Source organism: Silene latifolia, chromosome 5 (assembly GCF_048544455.1).
Source record: "Silene latifolia isolate original U9 population chromosome 5, ASM4854445v1, whole genome shotgun sequence".
Classification (NCBI taxonomy): Eukaryota; Viridiplantae; Streptophyta; class Magnoliopsida; order Caryophyllales; family Caryophyllaceae; genus Silene; species Silene latifolia.
In genome coordinates, this window is record NC_133530.1 from 2791700 (window position 1) to 2811687 (window position 19988).

General features: G+C 36.4%; 2 protein-coding genes across 2 annotated transcripts; both read left to right on the top strand.

Annotated features, from left to right (window-relative positions):
• The first annotated feature begins 9162 nt into the window (after nt 1–9162).
• On the top strand, nt 9163–16348 carry LOC141656394 (putative hexosyltransferase MUCI70). Its single transcript, XM_074463265.1, has 10 exons — nt 9163–9385; nt 10278–10684; nt 11418–11675; nt 12469–12682; nt 12814–12923; nt 13036–13235; nt 14297–14400; nt 14768–14955; nt 15086–15285; nt 15751–16348. Exons 2-10 carry the CDS (start codon nt 10420–10422, stop codon nt 15973–15975), a joined length of 1764 nt encoding a protein of 587 aa, XP_074319366.1. The 5' UTR covers nt 9163–9385; nt 10278–10419; the 3' UTR covers nt 15976–16348.
• A 1214-nt stretch (nt 16349–17562) lies between these two features.
• On the top strand, nt 17563–19809 carry LOC141656397 (uncharacterized). The gene is made up of 2 exons (XM_074463268.1): nt 17563–17827; nt 18622–19809. Exon 2 carries the CDS (start codon nt 18822–18824, stop codon nt 19254–19256), a length of 435 nt encoding a protein of 144 aa, XP_074319369.1. The 5' UTR covers nt 17563–17827; nt 18622–18821; the 3' UTR covers nt 19257–19809.
• The last annotated feature ends 179 nt before the right edge of the window (nt 19810–19988 follow it).

Sequence of the window (19988 nt, forward strand, 5' to 3'; positions counted from 1 at the left end):
AGCTAGAAAAATGACCGGGAAAGAAGGAGTATAATAAAAAAACAAAAACAAAAAACAATAATAACAATAATCATTGCGAAACACTAACAAACGTAGCAATATCCATGACAAAATACTCATAAACCGTGGCAAAAGTTTAGTAAATTGTGGTCATATATATAACAATAAATATACTTTGACGAGATATTATGACAATATATGTATTGATTAATAATTTTTTTTGTTACGAGTTTATTTTGTCTTTAAGGTACAGTGCGATCGCAAATTCAGGGTTTTGGACGATAGCATCGACAACATAGCTAACCCCGTCAGGATTTTTTGAGAGCCCTTTAACTCCACCTCAACACAAGCCATTTCGCTATTTTAAGTTGTCGATCACCCTGATTGATTTATCAAGAGCCATAGATAAAGTGTTACCATCATCATCATTTGTGATAACTTTACTCATCACCCTTTCAAGTTTCACCATTTTCGCCGTCTCTTCTTTTTTCATTGCATCCAGCTAGAAAGCCCGGGGGTTTACTTCAACCCTTGGATGTTCCTCTTTGGAAATGGGAGTCTATTTCCATGGATTTTGTGATGGCTTTACCCAGAACTTCCACTGGGAAGAATGCTATTTGGGTGATTGTGGACCGATTGACTAAATGTGCTCGGTTTATTCCCATCAAAGAGACTTGGAGATTAGAAGTTCTAGCTGGTGCCTATGTGAATGAAGTAGTGCGCTATCATGGGGTTCCTAAAGATATAGTTTCAGATCGAGATCCTCGATTTTGTTCTCATTTCTGGACTGCATTACAGGAGGCCTTGGGTAGTAAGCTTTTAATGAGCACTGCTTTTCACGCCGCCACTGATGGTCAAACTGAGAGAACAATTCAAACCTTAGAGGATCTTCTTCGTGCCTGTGCCTTAGATTTCCAAACTTCTTGGGAGAAATGTTTACTTTTGGTTGAATTCTCTTATAACAACAGCTATCAAGCTTCCATTAAAATGGCACCATATGAAGCTCTGTATGGTAGAAAATGCCGTACTCATGTCTGTTGGGATCAAACCCAAAATGTTCCAATGTTAGGACCTGATTTGGTGACCGAGTCCATTGAACGAGTTAAGATCATTCGGGAGCGGATGAAAGCCGCTCAGGACCGTCAAAAATCATATGCTGATGTCCGTCGTCGACCACTTTCCTTTGAGGTTGATGATCAAGTATTCCTTAAAGTGTCACCTATGAAAGGGGTGAAACGGTTTGGCGTTAAAGGGAAGTTGAGCCCTAAATATATTGGACCTTTTCAGGTGATTGAAAAGATTGGTCCTGTTGCTTACCGTTTAGAATTGCCCCCAAATCTGAGCAAGGTTCACAATGTCTTCCATGTTTCTCAATTGAGGAAGTACATTAGTGACCCTAGTCATATAATCCAAGAAGAGATTCTTGAATTGGAGCCTAACTTGGTGGTTGAAGAAAGGCCAATTCGGATTCTTGACAAAGCCAACAAGCAACTTAGGAGCAAAGTTGTACCTCTAGTCCGAGTTCTTTGGCGTTGTGGAAATGTCGAAGAAGAGACTTGGGAGACTGAAGCTTCTATGTTAGCTAAATATCCTGAATTGTTTTCGTAAGGTATTCCTTTCTTACTCTTTTTCCGAGTTACTAAGCCTTAGTTAATCATAATTTAGTAAGATATCATTCTTACTATAGAATTTTAAACTGAAATTTTGAAAATACTTTTATGATTTTCAATGGTTTTAACATTAGTGAATGTTGAATCTCGTTGTTGGTGACGTCCCAATAATGGGTTTTCTCATTTATTGGTGTAGAAATATTTTTATATCTTGATATGAATATGGATGTTCTTGTCTGATCAACAAGAGTATCACCGTTTCATTGAAAAGATACCTATATTTTCTTATAACTATAATTTCTCCTTCTAAGTTTCGAGGGCGAAACTTTTTAAAAGGAGGGGTGATTGTAACGCCCCGTAAATTTCGGACCGTTAATATATTTCGAAAATAATTAATTAAACAAGTAAAATTTGACAATAATGTATTTAAAGTAAAAATAATTCAAAGAAATATAATTTTATTATATTTTGAAGAAAAGTATTTATTTTGATAGTTTTGAAATGTTTAAAAATAGTTTAAACCGTGTAAAATCTTTTATTTCGAAATAAGGGCGTATCGGGGGGAAAATGACAATTCGTTTGAACGTTGGGTAAACGAATTTGGAAATGGGTCGTATGAATACTCAATTTTATTGTAATCTCGTGTTTAAAGACTTTGGTCTTGACGGAATTTGCATTTGACTTACGGATTTAATTATTATTGAAACAAGTCAAACCCGACTCGTAAAAATCCCGACTAAAAATCCCGCACTTCCTTTTTCCTCCTTTCCTTCCTCCCTTACGCGGACCACACACCCCCCCCCCCCCCCCTTTTACTCTTTTTTCTGATTTTTCTTTAACCCTTCATCATCTTCAACCTTATCATACTCCAAACACCATTTTTTACATAAAATCAAGCAAATTTGGCCATAATTTCTTCGTTACTAGTCCGTTTTTCGCATAATTTACCTTTCCGGAATCCCCTCGCCGAGATCTACAACTTGGTACAATTTAATTTCAGTTTTCTTGAAGTTGTTTTAAGATGAAATTTCGGTATTTTCGGTTTTATATGCTTATTATTGTGTTTTAATTGTTTATTTAGGTGAAGGATTGGAAGACGAGTTCGGGGACTCGTATATTGTAGAGGATAGCGGCTAGTGTCGTTAGGGTTTGGGTTTTCAAGGTGTTAATTGCTCTTTTTCTAGCTTAAGGTAACATATTTCGAGTTACTCGACGAATTATCGTCACAATCTTTGTTGTTTTGGATGTTTTGTGATTTTTGGTTTAAGTAATAATTTTCACATGTTAAAATATGGTTGCATGCATGCTTAATTTAAGCCTTTTGGTTAGTTTAAGTTAGGATATTAGTAATGGAACGATTAATTAATGATTGGATGATGTTAAAACGAGTTAAAATGAAGAAAAAACGGAAAATTAAGAGGAATAGGGTGACGGGCAGCAGGCCGGCAGGCCGTGGCAGGCCCAGGGCTAGCCCACGGCTGGCCCGGGTCGGTCCGTTGCTTGTTTCGCGGATTTTCATGTAAAATTCGTCATTTTGGGTTAATTAATGACATAGTTAGTATGAGTACACTTTAGGAATTGAATCATATTAGTGATAAAAAAATTATGTTAAGGGTGAAACTATGCTTATATTAATAGTTATCATATGTTAGGATAGTTTACAAAATGAAATTGTAAATAATAGGCTCAGAATGAATTGTATAGCGATAATTGTAATGCTTTGTTGATTGTGCCGAAAACTGAGCCTTAATCCCTTTGACTGATGCGATGTCAGTTGATTGAGTGATTGGTCAGCCGCAATTTGACCCGTACCTGTCGCAGGGCTGGGGTTGCGGGTAAAAATTCGGTTGAATGAATTAGATAATCGGCCTTTTTCTTGTTTTAGGCCATTTATTATATCTCTATTTCACATGTGTAGTTAGTTGAATTTAAATAGCTTCCTATTTAGTTAGTTGAATTTAAATAGCTTCTTATTTTGTAGTAATGACCCTAGTTTCCCCTAAAGCCTTAAATATTGTTATAATTGCTAGGATTGGAAATTAGTATTGAATACTTATTGAGGAACTGTTGGTTTATCTGCTGAATAGACAATATTATAGCCTTTCACATGATAGAATGTTAGAAATTATGTTGGTAAGTAGGACTTTTTGCCCTCTTATGGTTAAGTGGGTGTCTTAATTGACTTGTGTGGTGAGTCTTGTGTGGTGTGGGCTAAAGTATTCAAGCTGGGACTAGCTGGGACTAGGTCCTAGGTGAGTATTTCGGCCTTCATCATAGATAGGTCTTTATAGTCTTTGACGAGTATATGTTCACTGCTTGATAGCCTTTGTGTTCCTGACTAGTGGATTTATATCCAAGTTGGGGCATGACCTCAGGTACTTATTTTGATAGTATGGGGTCAGCTTAAGTACTAGCCAACCCTTCGGTGGTGTCCTTAGGGTACTCACTTCACTTTGTTTTAAAAAAAAGTTGTGGGTCTTGGGTGCGGTGGTGTGTATCCGCATGTCTAGGTCTGTGCAGATTTTAGGCTAGGGTTGTGTTGTCTCTTGGCCATGTTTTATTAATATTAACCGCTGAGCCAAGATACCGGTTCGATTACCTTCCCTACCTCGTGGTATAGACTCGAGTTACAAAGTGACTATTGACCGTACTAAGAACTTATGCCTGTCTTTGATATATTGCCCTTTCTTGTATGGTGATTTTATGAACTGTAATAGGTGAGATGTAAGTTTCTAAGGTTCTGAGTTGATAAAGTTTGGATTACTATTTGTTATATGATTCACATGATAGTTTAGTTTGGTCAGTTTAGGGGTCATTTGTTAGAATACATGATAAGTAAATGGTTTATCAAATTGTTTACATGTTACATTACATGTTACATTAATTTTGACGATTCGTGGCTGGGAGGACTCGAAGTTACTCCCCACTGAATTGTGGCTTTCGTGTTTGTATAAAATGCGATTGACAGGTCGTTGATGCTTTATTGGTGTCACAGACGAGCTAGTGAGCAAGGAACCTTGGACCTAGATTGGCTTTCTTTTGTAGAAACCTTTTATCTTTTGGTTATGTAAATAACCTTTTAACTTTTGGTTTGTATATAATTTGAAGGGACATATGTCTCCCTTTTCCATTTTGGGTTGTATCATTATGTATTTTCTTACCTTTAGCGGTGTTAAGTAAATTAGATTGTAGCAATTGCAGGGTTGTTGACACTCTTCTTGAGTTGGATTGGTTGTGAATGGTTTAGGAAGAAATTTTTTTGAAATTGCAGGTTTTTGGACTAGTTGAACCATTTACAAACATATCCTACCAGTTTTTCTGTAGAATTTACGTAATTATTTAAGGCTAGATTTAAGGGTGTCACACTTATCCATCTACCTCGTTACTAAATTAATTCTCAACAACAATTATCAGTCAGATTCACCTTGTGTTCTATTTTTTTCCATTTCACTTTTTTTTTTTACAAACTTAAAAAAAAAAAGAACAAAAAGAAATGACAAATGAGATCCACTCATTTGATAGTTTCTTTGAAAGTGTGGTAAAGACTCGCCCAAAGTAAGTTGAGTCTTGAATACTTAAAACTTTGTTAAGATTTTGGTAGATTATTGGTAGTTTTGAGTGAGTTTTGTCTTAAGACTTATCAAAGTCCTGTCTCAATTCTACCAATAATCTAACGTTAAGTCTTGTCTCAATTCAACCAATAATCTAACCTTAAGATAAAAGTCATTATTAACTTTTGGTTATCCAAGACAAAAGTGAAAAACGAATGCAATTTTTTTTCCATTCTTATTTTAAGATGAGTCACAAAGCCAATATCTATAAAAATAATGAAGATAAGACCTAGAGCTGGCAAAAGCTGACCCGTTTCGAGGAACCCGACCTAACCCGCCCGAAATCCAACTCGATACTACCCGAAAATTGGGTGAACCAAAACCGAACTGACCCGACACGAACCGACTCGATAACCATAGCAGCCTTATTTTTTCCAATCCAGAGCCGACCTGAACCGACCCGATATTTTCTCAACCCGGTAGATGACCCGATAATGAACTAGCTTAATAATTCTTAAATAACAACAAATTGATATTCATCTTAATTATTTTCACTTAGAACTACAATTAATAAACCTACTCATTATTTTAACATAAAATTACCATCTAAAACTAAATATATATGATAAAATATATGTTAATAACCTAACCCGACACTGACTCGACTCGACTTGTCACCCGTTGATGACCCGACCCGAAGATGATCCGACATAAACCGAACCGACCTAAACTCGTCACTAACTCGATATAACCCGAAACCGATATGCCCCCACTCGCCTTGGCCCGACCGGTAACCGACCCGAGTGACCCAATTACCACCGCTAAGACCCTCAAATTTATATCTCTAATTCTTCACTATTAACAATTGGGGTAAGGATCAAGGCTTATAACCTAAAGTCTGGTACCATCTGGGAAGCTCCATCAAAGGACCAGTTCTCTCAGAGCATGAAGGGTATACTTGAAGTAAAGAATGACATGATCCAGGCCACTGGATCACCTCAAGCTGCTGAGGCACTATTACATAGCTGGTGTGCAGGCGGTAAATACCACATTCAGTCAGCCTACCACTGGTTTAAACCTAAGTTTGACAAGCTGCCTCTTTTAAAAGCAGTCTATGACAAAGCCGTTGAGCTTAGATATGCTCTCATAGCCTCTTTAGCTGTGCAGAAATGTTTAGCCACCGTGGATACACTCCAAACAAGAGGTCTGATCATAGTAAACATATGCATTTTTTGTAGGAATGCAAATGAGTCCCACATTCATCTATTTTTTAAGTGCCCTTATTCTCAGGCCTATGGCAGCGAATGTTGAAATGGATGAAGATCTCAGGTCGTAGCAATAGTTACATAGCAAAGCTGAAATGGTGCAAGGGTAGAGGAAATAGGAAGCACTGGAAGCACGTTTGGTATGTTTGTTGTCTAATAAGAGTTATATATGGAGTATGGGCTGAACGAAATTGCCGACTTTTCTCTGAGCATGAGACCTATGTGTGTAAGAAACATCTGACGGATAGTTCGTCAGTATTATGGTTTTTCTGACGGATTTTTCGTCACATACTATTTAGCGCCATTGACTTTGTCAACACGCCAATAGTATCTGACGAGATTTCCGTCAGGAATAAGTACCGACAGAAACTTCGTCAGAAAACCGTCAGTTTCCCGTGTTTTCTGACGACTTGTTTTTTCCTTCAGTGTGCCCGTCACTATCCCGCGTTTTCGTTGTAGTGAATTTTGTATAGGTTTCCTACTCTAAATGGGAGAATTTGTGATTGTCTAAATGCTTAATTGGCCTTTTTGTTAAGGCTTAAGTGGTTATTCTTTGTAAAGTCCTCTATTCTTTTCTTTCCCCTTTGTGGATGAATGGAAAAAATTATAACTTCTTGCAAAAAAAAAAAAAAACAATTGGGGTAGGGCGTCCTTGATAAGACATGAAAAGGGAAAAAAGAACAAATGAATTAGAGTTAATTGATGGGAATAATCCCAACTATGCCCGTCCTGCTCAAAATAATCTCAACTTTTCAATAACCTAAAATAATCCAAACAATGCCATCATTTAACTTCAATTGCTATCCTCCTCTCATTTACCTATTGTCACCGGTAAGCCTAATTTTTTAGCAGGTTACCTTTGTTTTTATAATCTTCTTCCTTTTCATTTGTTGTTACAATCTTCTTACTTCATTCCTATTCCTTCAAAATTCACTCCATTGCATTCCTCCAGTTTTTTTTTTTTTTTTCTCACTCCAATTCTTTTCATGCAAATTTCTTTCTTTGTTTTACTGTTATTAAAATGCCCAAAAAAAGCCAAATAATAAAGGTCCATCATTAATTATACGGGATCGCATAATCATGATATCTAATCAACTTCCACTAAGAGCAAAGAGAAGGCCAGATAATAAGTTAATAACTAATAAAGGTGGGAGTTTTAGTTGGGACGAGGACTCGTTGCTTTTAATTTGCATGTGAAGCATGAATTGCCAAATTGATTTTCGTTTCAACAAACCCAAATAATCGATTATTATAATCATCAACGAACCCAAAACATCCCTCCAAAAGAAGTAAAAACCAAAAAGTAGCAGACAAACCCAAATCGATTTTAATCATCAACAATCAGCCACCATCATCTTCTAATCGATTCCAATCGGTTTTAGATTCAGCAAACCTAATCGATTTTTTGGGAGTTTATAATGGGTAAACCAAGATTGTGATTTATGAGTGAACCCAAATTTTTTGTGGGTTCATCAACAAACCCAAAACGATTGAAAACCTAACTTCAAAGAGGATCTAGGTTTACTATGCAAATTGTGGTGGAGGTGAAATTGTAAAAAGGGGTGTTTATATGAGTTGTTTGATGATGTTGGTACTAATGTGTAGCGAATGGTGGTGTTTGGTATTAATGGAGAATGAAGAAGTGATAAGTAAGGTTTTTTTAATGGAGAGTTGGTGTTAGTAAGGAGAAAGGTGGAATGTATAGACTAACGGAGATGAAGGTAAATGGCGATGAAGAAGATAGATTAATGGAGATGAAGTTGGGTAATGGAATAGGTTAAAGTGATAAGTAAGGTTTTTTTTGATGATATGTACTCCCACCACACGCGTCACCATCAAGACGCCATCGCCACCACCACCACCACCACCAAAACTACCACCACAGCCACCCCACATAAACCACCACCACAACACCGCCGCCAGAACCACCATGACGCCACCACCATCATCACAACCACCATAGCCACCCACTACCATCACCACCACCGCCACCACCACCACCACCCTACCTAAACCACCACAAAAAAGTACCACCACAGCCACCCCACACAAACCACCACCGCCACCACCACCACCTCCATAACCACCATGACGCCACCACCACCACCACGCCACCGCCACCACCTAAACCACCCCTCGTACACCAAAACAAACCACAACCCACCACACTTCATTTTCTTGATGTAACCAAACAACTAGTTAAGTTTTAGGTAAATCCTTACCTTTCCCCTTCTTACCCTTTCTAATTTCCTTTCCCTTCCCCTTTCTCTAACCAAATGCCCCCTAATATTGTACAACCAACATACATCTATATGAGCTTATGGCCTTACATATGTATTTTTTCAGAGTTTTTCCATTTTTTTTTTGAGAAAACCCTGATACGGAATTACGTACTTATATTCAAATCCGCACTAGCAATATTGATAATCCAACGAGACAAGGTCGTACCATAAAAAAGATTGCTACTACCAACAGAGCAATAATGTGCCAGTTGTATTGTATAGTACATATCATCAAAAAAATTGTTACTACCAATAGAGCAATAACGCTGATGATTTTCACAGTCCAATTTTTTTAGTTTTAAGTAGATAAATACATAGACTGTTCAATAAAACTCACAATCTTTAAAATAAAACTCATAAAATTTATTATAATGCTCGAATTTTACCCTACCAGTTATAGGGTATAGTACTATGAATATATAAATACGGGACACAATATTTTAAAAATAAAAATAACATAAAAATAATCTTGCTTAAATTATTGTTTACTCATTAAACATGAATTCATGATGCATGTCCAAATCCTCATGTCATAAATAATTGTCGCAAGATTAACCCCCGAAAATAAATCCCCAAATCTCTAACCCTAGATTGATAATTCTACTTCATCGCAATTCCGCGCCATAATTTTTCGACTTAAGCTGATACTAATTCCGTTCATCAATCATCGAATTGAGGTTAATCTTAATTTTTTCCCACTTTTAATCGATTTAATTGTCAACAATGTTAAATTAGGGTTTTGATTTTTTGAATTTATGTTGTAATTGATGATATGTGGAGCTTAATAAGTTCAGATATTGTGAATTTGTGATGTGGATTGCTGAAATTTGGATGACATTGTTGAATTTAGTTTGTTTCGAATGATTTGTTAGTTCAATGCTGAACAATGTTAAATTAGGTTTTCTTTTTGAATTTCTGTTGTAATTGATGATACGCGGTGCTTAATAAGTTCAGATATTGTGAAATTGTGATGCTGATTACTGAAATTTGGACAAAATTGCTGAATTAGTATGTTGCAGATGATTTGTAAGTTCAATGCTGTTTATACATCCAAATGTATAGGAGAATTATCGGTGGTGGAACCGGGATTTGTTGTAAGGCGGCGAACTACAAATGGAATAAGATAAAGTAGAAAAGTCGAAAATTTCAATATTTGTGTTGTGGGTTGCTGAAATTTGGATAACATTGTTGAATTAGTGTGCTTCAGATAAGGTTTTTTTATTCAAATGTAAAGGAGAATTATCGATGACGTAGCTAGGATTTGTGTTTAGGGAGGCAAACTACTAATGAAATAAGACTAAGTAATATTTTTTCCTCGAAAGTTTCAACTATAGTTCTTGATTTTTGGATTGCTTAGGGAGGTAAACCTCCCCGGTTATGCCACTTGAGAATTTGATCCTGGTTGTTAAATTTATTGTGATACTGTGATTAAAGTTATGAAGTATTAATAGGAGCAAGCATTAAGCCTTTGATCTCAATGCTGAATATTTGGATCGGTGACAGTGTGTTTAAAGTTAAGAAGTGATTCACTGGAGCATTTGATCCTCATTGCTGACATTTTTCATGTAGATACGTAAGTCAGTGGATGATGGAAGGAAGATTGAAAGTACGGGGAAAATTTGATTGAGCTTCAATTTTGGATTGATGTGAATGTGTGTATGTGTTGGGAAGTAAAGGAAATGAGAGGGAAATTTGAAAATTTGGAGAAACAATGACCCCAAAGTCATTGGGATTACGAACGGGGAGTTATGGATCGCTGCAACTACAGCAATCGAATGGCGTGTTGCATAATCATGCGGCCACAGCGTTTCCTCGGAAGCCATCTAAAGTGCTGCTGTCAAGTCTTAGAGAGAAGGAGAAGGAAAAGTGTATGCCTTGTATATTTAGGCTGTTATGTCGCCGGAAAGTTGGAATGGTGATTTTAGTTTGCTTGGCGCTGCTTGCTTTTGCATCGGGTTTTTTAACGGTCAACAAAGGTTTGTGTATGCTACCTTGCTTTTTGTCAAGATTATGAACTGTGAATAGGTGAAATGTCTGTTGCTGTGCTTAGTTGTTGGTATGATCCTCATGTTTATGTCGAGAGCAATGTAAGTAAGCTTGCTGCCTACACAACTACAACATTACCTCAGTGCCTCAATGGCTCCCGCAAATTGCGGGGTAGGGGGGGGATCGGATGTACGCAACCTTACCCTTGTGTTAGCAACACAAAGAGGCTGTTTCCGAATGACCCAAGATGAAAATCGCGTCGAGAACTGCATTGAAGGACCGCTACTTCACTTTAGTAAGCTTGCTGCCTACCGAAAGAAATTTCAGATTAATGTATACCTATATTAGATTCATCCCATCCCATTGTATGCATGCCAACACGACACCCATACACTCTTTTGAGGCCAAAACATAGAAATTTTCCAACACTGCACATGCAAATGCATCCGACATTTGTAGTCCAGCACTCCAGCCTGAGTAAAAATGATTTGGTATCTCATGCCCTAGTTTGTCTACCCCTGCCCCGCCCTGCCCCAAAAAGTTAATCACCTTGAGACTTGAGTTATAAACAAATGGTACCTGTCTTTCTTGAGTGCTTAATGCTTAGCCAAGTATAATACTCGGTATAAAACACCATAATATCCACTATGGCTCTGGTCTTGTAATTGGACACTTACTACTCTATGGTTAATAACAACGTGTTTTGTGGCTTACTTTGTAAAGAAGCAACAGGTGTTAACACTACAAATTTTCCTGAAGCTTTTGAACTCCCAAAAGCTAATGCAAAAGATGGCTTGATCCATGCTTCAGCTGCCACTGTGAAGCATTCTACTAAGAAGATGAATGACTCTAATTTACAGATTCCTCGGAAAGACAGTGGAAGACCTCTTGCACTTGCAATGCCTCATGCTGTTCACCCATGCAAAAACTTCAAGTTCCCTCCTCCTCCCCCACCAAATACTAGACGACTTGGACCAAGACGTATGTCAACCACTACAATATGACCTTTTTTTAAGTAATTGGGTTGTCATGAGGGTTTATCTTCATAGATTACCCATGAATCAGTTGATTCATTATGATCTAGAATCCCAGTGTAGATTTTAAAATGTGGAAACGTTTGTGTTTGTGTGGAGTGTTGATCCCGACCTCTTGGTTAATATATTCACCTACTATCACTGTGAAACTTTATTGTCTGTAAAAATCTATGCAATAATATGCTTACAGACAGTACAGATCGTAATGCTCATGTTGCAACTCCTCGCTCTGAGTGAATTATGGTTTTAGTTTTTTTTTTTTTAAATTCACTTCATTTAATTTTTTAATCTAGATTATCGCTAATTTCATAGAAAAGTCACTTGCTAATGTTTTCATGGCAGAAGCCAAACTTGTTCAATATGGTTTTAGGTACTAATTATCATTTCACCGGTGTTTGTCTCACTTATTGAAATATGTGAGGGGATATTTGAAAAATGGGAGAAAACAGAAGTAGTGGAGGGAGTACATCTAACCATTGTTATCATCTGCTTTCTATAAGTTGTTATCATCTGCTTTCTATAAGTCTTTTAACAATCACACTTCCATCTGTAGTTCTCTAAGGGTTTATTATACTGCAAATGTGATTGTTGGACTACATCACCAATTTTAAACGAAAGGAGCATGCCTAATTGGGATTTCAGAAAGTAAAATGGACACATAGTCGTTTGTCTTTGACTCTTTGTTTTTCTTGTTCATCTAAAATTGGTTAATATTGCTTTATTCTCCTTCTATGTCCCAGCATGTCCAGTATGTTATCTTCCAGTGGACCAGGCTTTTGCAAGCATGCCTAGTTTACCATCAGCCTCTCCCGTGCTTCGTAATTTGAGTTTTGTCCATGAAGACAACCCCACTAAAACTGAATCTCATGGTGGTTCTGACTTTGGCGGCTATCCTTCTCTCAAAGAAAGGAATGATTCCTTCGACATTCAAGAGTCAATGAATGTGTACTGTGGGTAAGTGCATGCCATCCTGTAGCAGAGGAGGAAAAAAAAACTCTTTTAGAGACAACTATTCCGTTACCATGATGTGTAATTGAATTCATGATTGAGCTTTAGTGTGTAGTGTTTAATATCTTCTTGTACAGGTTTGTGAAAGGAAGTAAACCTGGTCGTGGGAGTGGATTTGATATTGACGAAGAAGATCTTTCTGATTTGGCCAAGTACTATGATGTCATAGTGGCATCAGCGATATTCGGTACTGAAATAGTGTCTACCTCTCTCTCTCTCTCTGTTTTTTTTTTTTTTTTTTTTTTTTAAATCTTACGTTTGTTCATTTGGGTTCTTATAGTCTTTGTTATGTTTCACAGGGAACTACGATGTTATACAGGAACCAGAAAATATAAGTGACACTGCGAAGAAAAATGTTCCATTTTTTATGTTCATTGATGAAGAAACAGAAGAATACATGAGAAATAAGAGTGTTTTGACTAGTAGCATGATGGTGGGTTTGTGGAGAATAATTGTTGTCCACAATATTCCATACAATGATTCGAGACGTAATGGAAAGGTAACACATGCCTTATTTTTATAGTTCTATTCTGCGAATATATATTTTCGGACTGATTATTGCATGTTTGAGTTTGTCAAGTATTTAAGCCCGTTCAGTTATTAGCTTTAATAGGGCTAGCAAAGTTTCAATACTGTGGAATTTCAGTAACTAGGATCCTGGCACCACAAAAAACTGAGCTGTTATAACTATGTTAGAAATAAATCATACTACCATCCTCAGACCGTCAGACGCCTGGTGTTTTAGTTTGTTTCCTTTTCTGAAATGTCTTTCTTTAATCACTCCTATAATAATCCTGTGGCGCTCCACTATTGATGACATTTGTTTCATCTACTTCTTGCGGGGATCACTTATGCAACTAACTTCAATATCTGAAAAACCTTAGTTGCTCAGTCGTGTTTACGAGAAATGGACATGGGTATATGTCCAGTATTGGACTCAGCATTTTTATGATTCAAATTCCTTTTTCTTAGACTATAATCCTGTTTTATCATTTAAGGGTTCTTGTTTTGGGAGTTCTTGTTGTGCATTGTCCACAATTTGTGTTGATAATACCGTTAGGCCCTTCTGTTTTAACTTTTATGTGACACTGGTCAAAATTTCACCTTTACTTTAGTTGTAAATTACTTTTTTCACATTCCTTGGTTTTATATGTGGATAAGCCATGCAACAATTTTTGCATGCTTATTTATGAATTTCTGTGTGTTTCAGCATCAACTTTGACGTGAAGTTTGCTTAAGTTGTCGTCTTCTGAATTTTATTTCAACTTTTGATGCTATACATGGTAATAACACTGGTAGAGCTTCTGGTACTCTTCTAGTCTTCCTGTATTTTCGTACCAGGATTCTGGTTAATCCTTCCCTAACGTTTGCATAAGGCTCACATTAAAAATAAAGTTAGCTCACCAAATAGATCCATGTATTCTAGGAAAAGAGGGGCCAATCTATATCTTCATCTTGTATGACAGCTGTTGCTTATTCCTGCTGCAAATCACATGCACTTTATTTCCGATCAATCTGTATTTCTCCATTATCACCTTGTACATGCATATTTGTTGGCAGGTTCCAAAGCTTCTATTGCACAGACTTTTTCCCAATGTTAGATATTCTATCTGGATTGATGGAAAGCTTAAGCTTGTTCATGATCCTTATCAGGTCCTGGAAAGGTATATAGCACCTCTTAACTAAAGCTCTACATGTAAGTAGACTAGACACTGAGCCAAAGAACAGTAGACTTGACACCGGTCCCTTCCACCCCAAAATTGAACTAAAGCTATATATAACCACCTCTCTATGTAAGTGAGTAAGTCCGTTAAGTCAAGCATATCCATACTCTTCCAAAGTGTGAGAGTTGCATTTCTCTGCTGAAAAGGATAATGAGAGCGTATCTTCCTGTGTGGTCGCTCACACAATTTTTTTTGTTCGGCCATTGCTTTCTCAGATGAGGATTTTGTACGGTTTACTACAATGATTATGGCTGATCTGAAGACTTATATTTACACTTACCTTAATACTTTATTTGGTATTGACCAGGTTTTTGTGGCGTGAGAATGCAACTTTTGCCATCTCAAGACATTATAGAAGATATGATGTGTTTGTGGAAGCTGAGGCAAATAAAGCAGGAGGAAAATATGACAACGCCTCTATTGATTATCAGGTTGATTTCTACAGGAAAGAGGGTTTGACTCCATATTCTGAGGCAAAGCTACCTATAAGTAGTGGTGCGTATATGGCTCTTCTTTTTGGAATTTGTTATACCTCCATTTCTTACTTTTCATCGACATCTACTCACCTTTCTGGTTTTATATAGGCTGTAGAATCCCCACTAATTTTCCTTTTAATTATCTGCAGATGTTCCTGAGGGCTGTGTGATCATAAGGGAACACATACCTATTACCAATTTATTTACCTGCCTATGGTTCAATGAGGTTGATCGTTTCACTTCTCGAGATCAGTTGAGCTTTTCTACCGCACGGGACAAAATAATGTCTAAAGTTAACTGGAGTGTTAACATGTTTCTCGATTGTGAAAGAAGGAACTTTGTCATTCAGGTAATGCCATCTTACTTTGAGAATTCACATTAACACTTAATGTAATATCTGAGGTTTTCTGTCCTAATCAACTAAAGTGAGTCTTGTAAGAAATTGTTTAGCAGTTTCACGTGTGCGACAAACCTAAATCCCTATATATTTCTCATTTAATTTGACCAAAGTGAGTCTTGTATGAAACGGTTTCATGTGTGAGACCAACCCAAATCCTTTTGTATTTCCCATTTGCTTACTAGGTTAATGGGCCAGTCTTACCTGCAAAACCTTTTTGTGTTTCGACGAATCTCATGTTCAGGTTCCTAAATGACTTCACTAGGGAACATCGTCTCGTCTCATACAAGTGTCTGTGATCTGACATTCTGACCAATCTCATGGTCATTTGGAGAAACTGCATGTAAAAAATTAGGCGATCAGGCTTGCTTTTGCGCTTTTATCTTGGTTGAATCTTACACAAGTATCAAATTACAGGCATACCACAGGGAATTGTTGGAGCACATGCCACCCCCACCACCACCACGAATCAGGGTACGCCGGCAGCCATTCATACGATCACCACCACCACCAACAGTTAACAGAACCATGACTATCCGAAGGGCTACTGTGAGGAAAAGTTCTCCGAGACGGGGAAGAGATAGAAGATCAAGGCGTCATCGCAAAGTCGTTGCAGGTAGCCAGGACAACATTGTTCTCTAAAAGGTTCCCTGTTTTGTTCCTTGCCTTGTGTTTCACCTTTCTTACTTCTTCCCGAGTTCTTCATTTAACCCGGAGTTAAATTGCAAGTTCTTTCCGACCTTCTAGATAACCACAGAATGATACATTACCACAGAAGATAAACTTGTTTTAGGTCAATTCAATTAGAGAAACCAGAAAATGTTCAAATACAGCTTTTTGTTCCGAGGATTTGTCAATACATGATTCTTTCTGTTCTCCTTGTAAATACTTTTGGGAAGAAAAAAAAGTTCACTTAATTTGTTTTACTTTTCTTGATCACACATATGTTAATTCTGACATTTTTGTAGGACATTACTTTTAACAAATTTATAATTTCTTTGTTGAATCCTTACGAGAATTTTAAGAACATTGTTAGTTTGTGACGGAGAAACGCTTTCATTTCTTTTGTTGTTAATTTGTTATACACTCGGCTTGATCAAGGAATTGGTAGAAATGATGTGTACCATATTACCATATCGAGGAAAGTGATTTATCCAAGTAAATAAAATAATTAGTCGAGGACAATCAGTTGCCTTGCGAGGTGAAAATATTCTTTCATATTTTAAAATTCGTCCTACGTATTTTAAATAGTAGGAAAAACACGGAGAAATCAAAGTCCTTCATCTGTTTCGTTTGATTATATACGTTTTTTGTAATGGGAGAAAACGTTGAAAAACGTATACAATTAAATGAAACCGAGTATAACAAAAGAAAAACATGACATCATCTATGAGTCCATGAAGGACCATGACAAGTAGATACTCATTGGGGATTTGAACTTGTGATTTTTCTCAAGCAAATTGTCACATGTGTATACTTCTGGAGATGAGAAAATTAATGAAAAATAGAGCCCATACTCCAAAAAATGTGACTTTATTAGCTGTCCAATGCATAAACTCGATCCACAAAGTATGGCATTGTCTTTCATGGGATGGGAGCCTATTTCTTCACCTACTAAATCAAATCTTGAAAATCACTATTTTTTCCCCGCATTATTTTAGAAATGATTGAAATGTAGAGAGTAATTATTAAAAGCGTAAAAATTGAGTAAATAAGATAGTAAGAACTTGAGCCTCTATGAGAGATCGAAAGATAAGTAGAGGATTAGTTATTCCCGAAAAATGTAAAACAAGTATGTTGTACCAACAAGCTCATAAGGTTGTCCTGCAGATGTATGTGTTTGACCTATAAATTCCGAAAATTCATAATCAAGACCACCACTCATTGAATTCGAAAGATTATCGCGTTTTAGCTTAACTGTATCTGAATTGTTCTATCCGGATTATTCGATCGTCTGCCACAGATCAATCCAGATGACCATATCCCATCGTAATGTTAATATATTTAAGAAAAACATAAAAGAAAAATATCTTCCATATTCATTAATCACAATCAATCTTACATCCCCATTCCTATAAAAACAACAAAAAATATACACCTATACTTTGTAATTTTGTAAAATAATAATAAAATAATAAATTCATTATCATCATACACGGTTCTAAAAGATGATTCATATCCGTCCCAAATTTGATATTGTTATTGCTACTCCTACCATAATATTGACCAAAATTCCTAACCTCCCTAGATTCATTCTTAACTAATTATACCAAACACCTGTCTAAAAAAAACTAATTATACCAAACCCCTCTCTAATCACCTTTAATTCAACAATTAAGTTTTAACATCCCTCTTTGACCTAAATAAACACATTAAATTATAACTCCAAAACTTGCATAAAAACCCCCTCCATTTCTTTGCTTTGTTGCAATATTTTTCCCTTTCAATGTTCTTTAAAACTAAAGAATACTTGCATTTGAGCCCCAAATCACAGGTTGATTTCTTTTTTTACCCTAATTTTTTGTTCATTTGAGCTGGGTATTTAAGGGTTCTAATCAATTGATCCAAAGATTTTATCTTTTGTTGATTAATTGATTGAGTAATTCAAAATTGATGATGGGTTTTGTGACTTTAGTCCTATGTGATTTATACTTATGTTTGACTTTAATTCGTGATTGTGATTTAAAGTTGAATTAATCTTCCTTTTGAGTTGATTAATGTAATGGGTTTTGATCAAATTTGCTAATTTATGGAGTATTTTTTCTTATTATATTGGATAATATGTAAAATTTGTGCCTAATTGTTGGAGGGTTATGAATTTTGATCAAGTTTGCTAGTTTATGGAGTATTTTTTTTCTTATTATACTGATAAATGCAAAATTTGAGCTAGTTGTTTGAGGCTTTTGATCAAATTTGCTAATTTATGAATTATTTGTGCTTTACATTGATAATTTGTGATAATTTAGGCTAGTTCTTTTGAGGGTTTTGATCAAATTGGCTAATTTATGGAGTATTTTGCTTATTATAATAAAGAATGTGAAATTGTGGTTAGTTGTTTGAGGGTTTTCATCAAGTTTGCTAATTGATAAAGTACATCCGACCCCTCTACCTTCCAATTTGCGAGAGCCATTGAGTCACTAGGGTAATGTTGATATATTGATAGTATGCGAAAATTGAGGCTAGTTGTTTGAGGGTTTTGATCAAGTTTGCTAATTTATAGAGTATTTTTGCTTATTATTTTGATAATATGCGAAATTTGAGGCTAGTTGTTTTTTCCGTTCTTTGTAGGTTGATTTGAGATGGGCACTTGTGGATATCTTATTGATTTTTTGTGGAGTTCATCTTACTCTTTGTAGGGTTTGACAATCATGGATTCATCAACTTAGTTTTTTCGCGGTATATAATTCAAGATATTGAGATAATTTGGAGGATTTGTGGTGTATATTAAGGTTTTATTTGGTGAAAATTTGTGGATATTTGGATAAACAATGGCTTCTTCGGGTTTTTTTGTCATCTGCCTTTTACACTCAGTAATCGCGCTTACTTGTGGCGCTATGATGATGTTTTATACAAAAGAGATCTCTGTATTTGGTCATGGTCAGGAAATAGCAAGCAAGCTTCAAGGGTCAACCCCACATGATGAGTTATTGATTCAAACATCAGATTCGTTTTCAGGGTTGCTTTTATTTGTGGTCGGGTTTCTTTTGTTCATGGTTGCGTTTGTCGAGGACATCAAATTTCAGAGCTTTTTTGCTAAGGGGTGTGTGCTCCTCCACCTTTTAATGGCTGTTTGGAGGGTTTACTTTATGATGAAGCTCGAGGATGTTGCCGGGGATTTGCCTAGGCAAGTTATCGGGGATATTGTGTTGGCGCTTTCTTGGGTGTTATTTCTCGTCTACTCCTGGCGAGAGAAGTATGATTAATAGGATTGAACCTTGGGTTTCTGCTAAATAGACGACATTGTTCGAGTCAAATCAAAAGGGCTTGTTACTTGCTGTATTTGCAGTTTAATTGCAAATCTCTGAGAAAATCGGAAGGAGGTATACTCAAATGCCAGCGTTTATCCTTCATAGCTTCACTCATCCTGAAAACATATTCCGTGTTTATTTTCTGTTGCGAGGAAGATTTTAACCTTACCTCTTGATTTCCGTCTAGAATTATGTTCTTGCCTTCATAAACGACAGCTTCTGGTGTAGGATTTTTCAGTGAGCGATTTCCGTCAGTGTAAGAATTATGTTCTTGCCTTCTTAAACGACTTGCACAGCTTCTGGTGTAGGGTTTTTCAGTGTGCGATTTCCGTCAGTGTAAGAATTATGTTCTTTGCTTTCATAAACGACTTGCACAGCTTCTGGTGTAGGATTTCTCAGTGAGCGATTTCCGTCAGTGTAAGTAATTTCATTGTAAATTCAATCTTATAAACATTATACAGTTTTATGGCTGTACACCCTAGAATCATGAAATTATGTTCTTTGTCGTCAGTATCGTCTCATATTCTATATTACGGAGTATTATTAATAATACGTATTATTAATAGTACTCCGAACATATTAGCTTAAGAAAAATAAAACTCAAATTAACATAAATATATTAAGGAACCATCCAGACACGAATTCCAATACACGGCATATGATTAACAGTACGAAACATATTTAAAT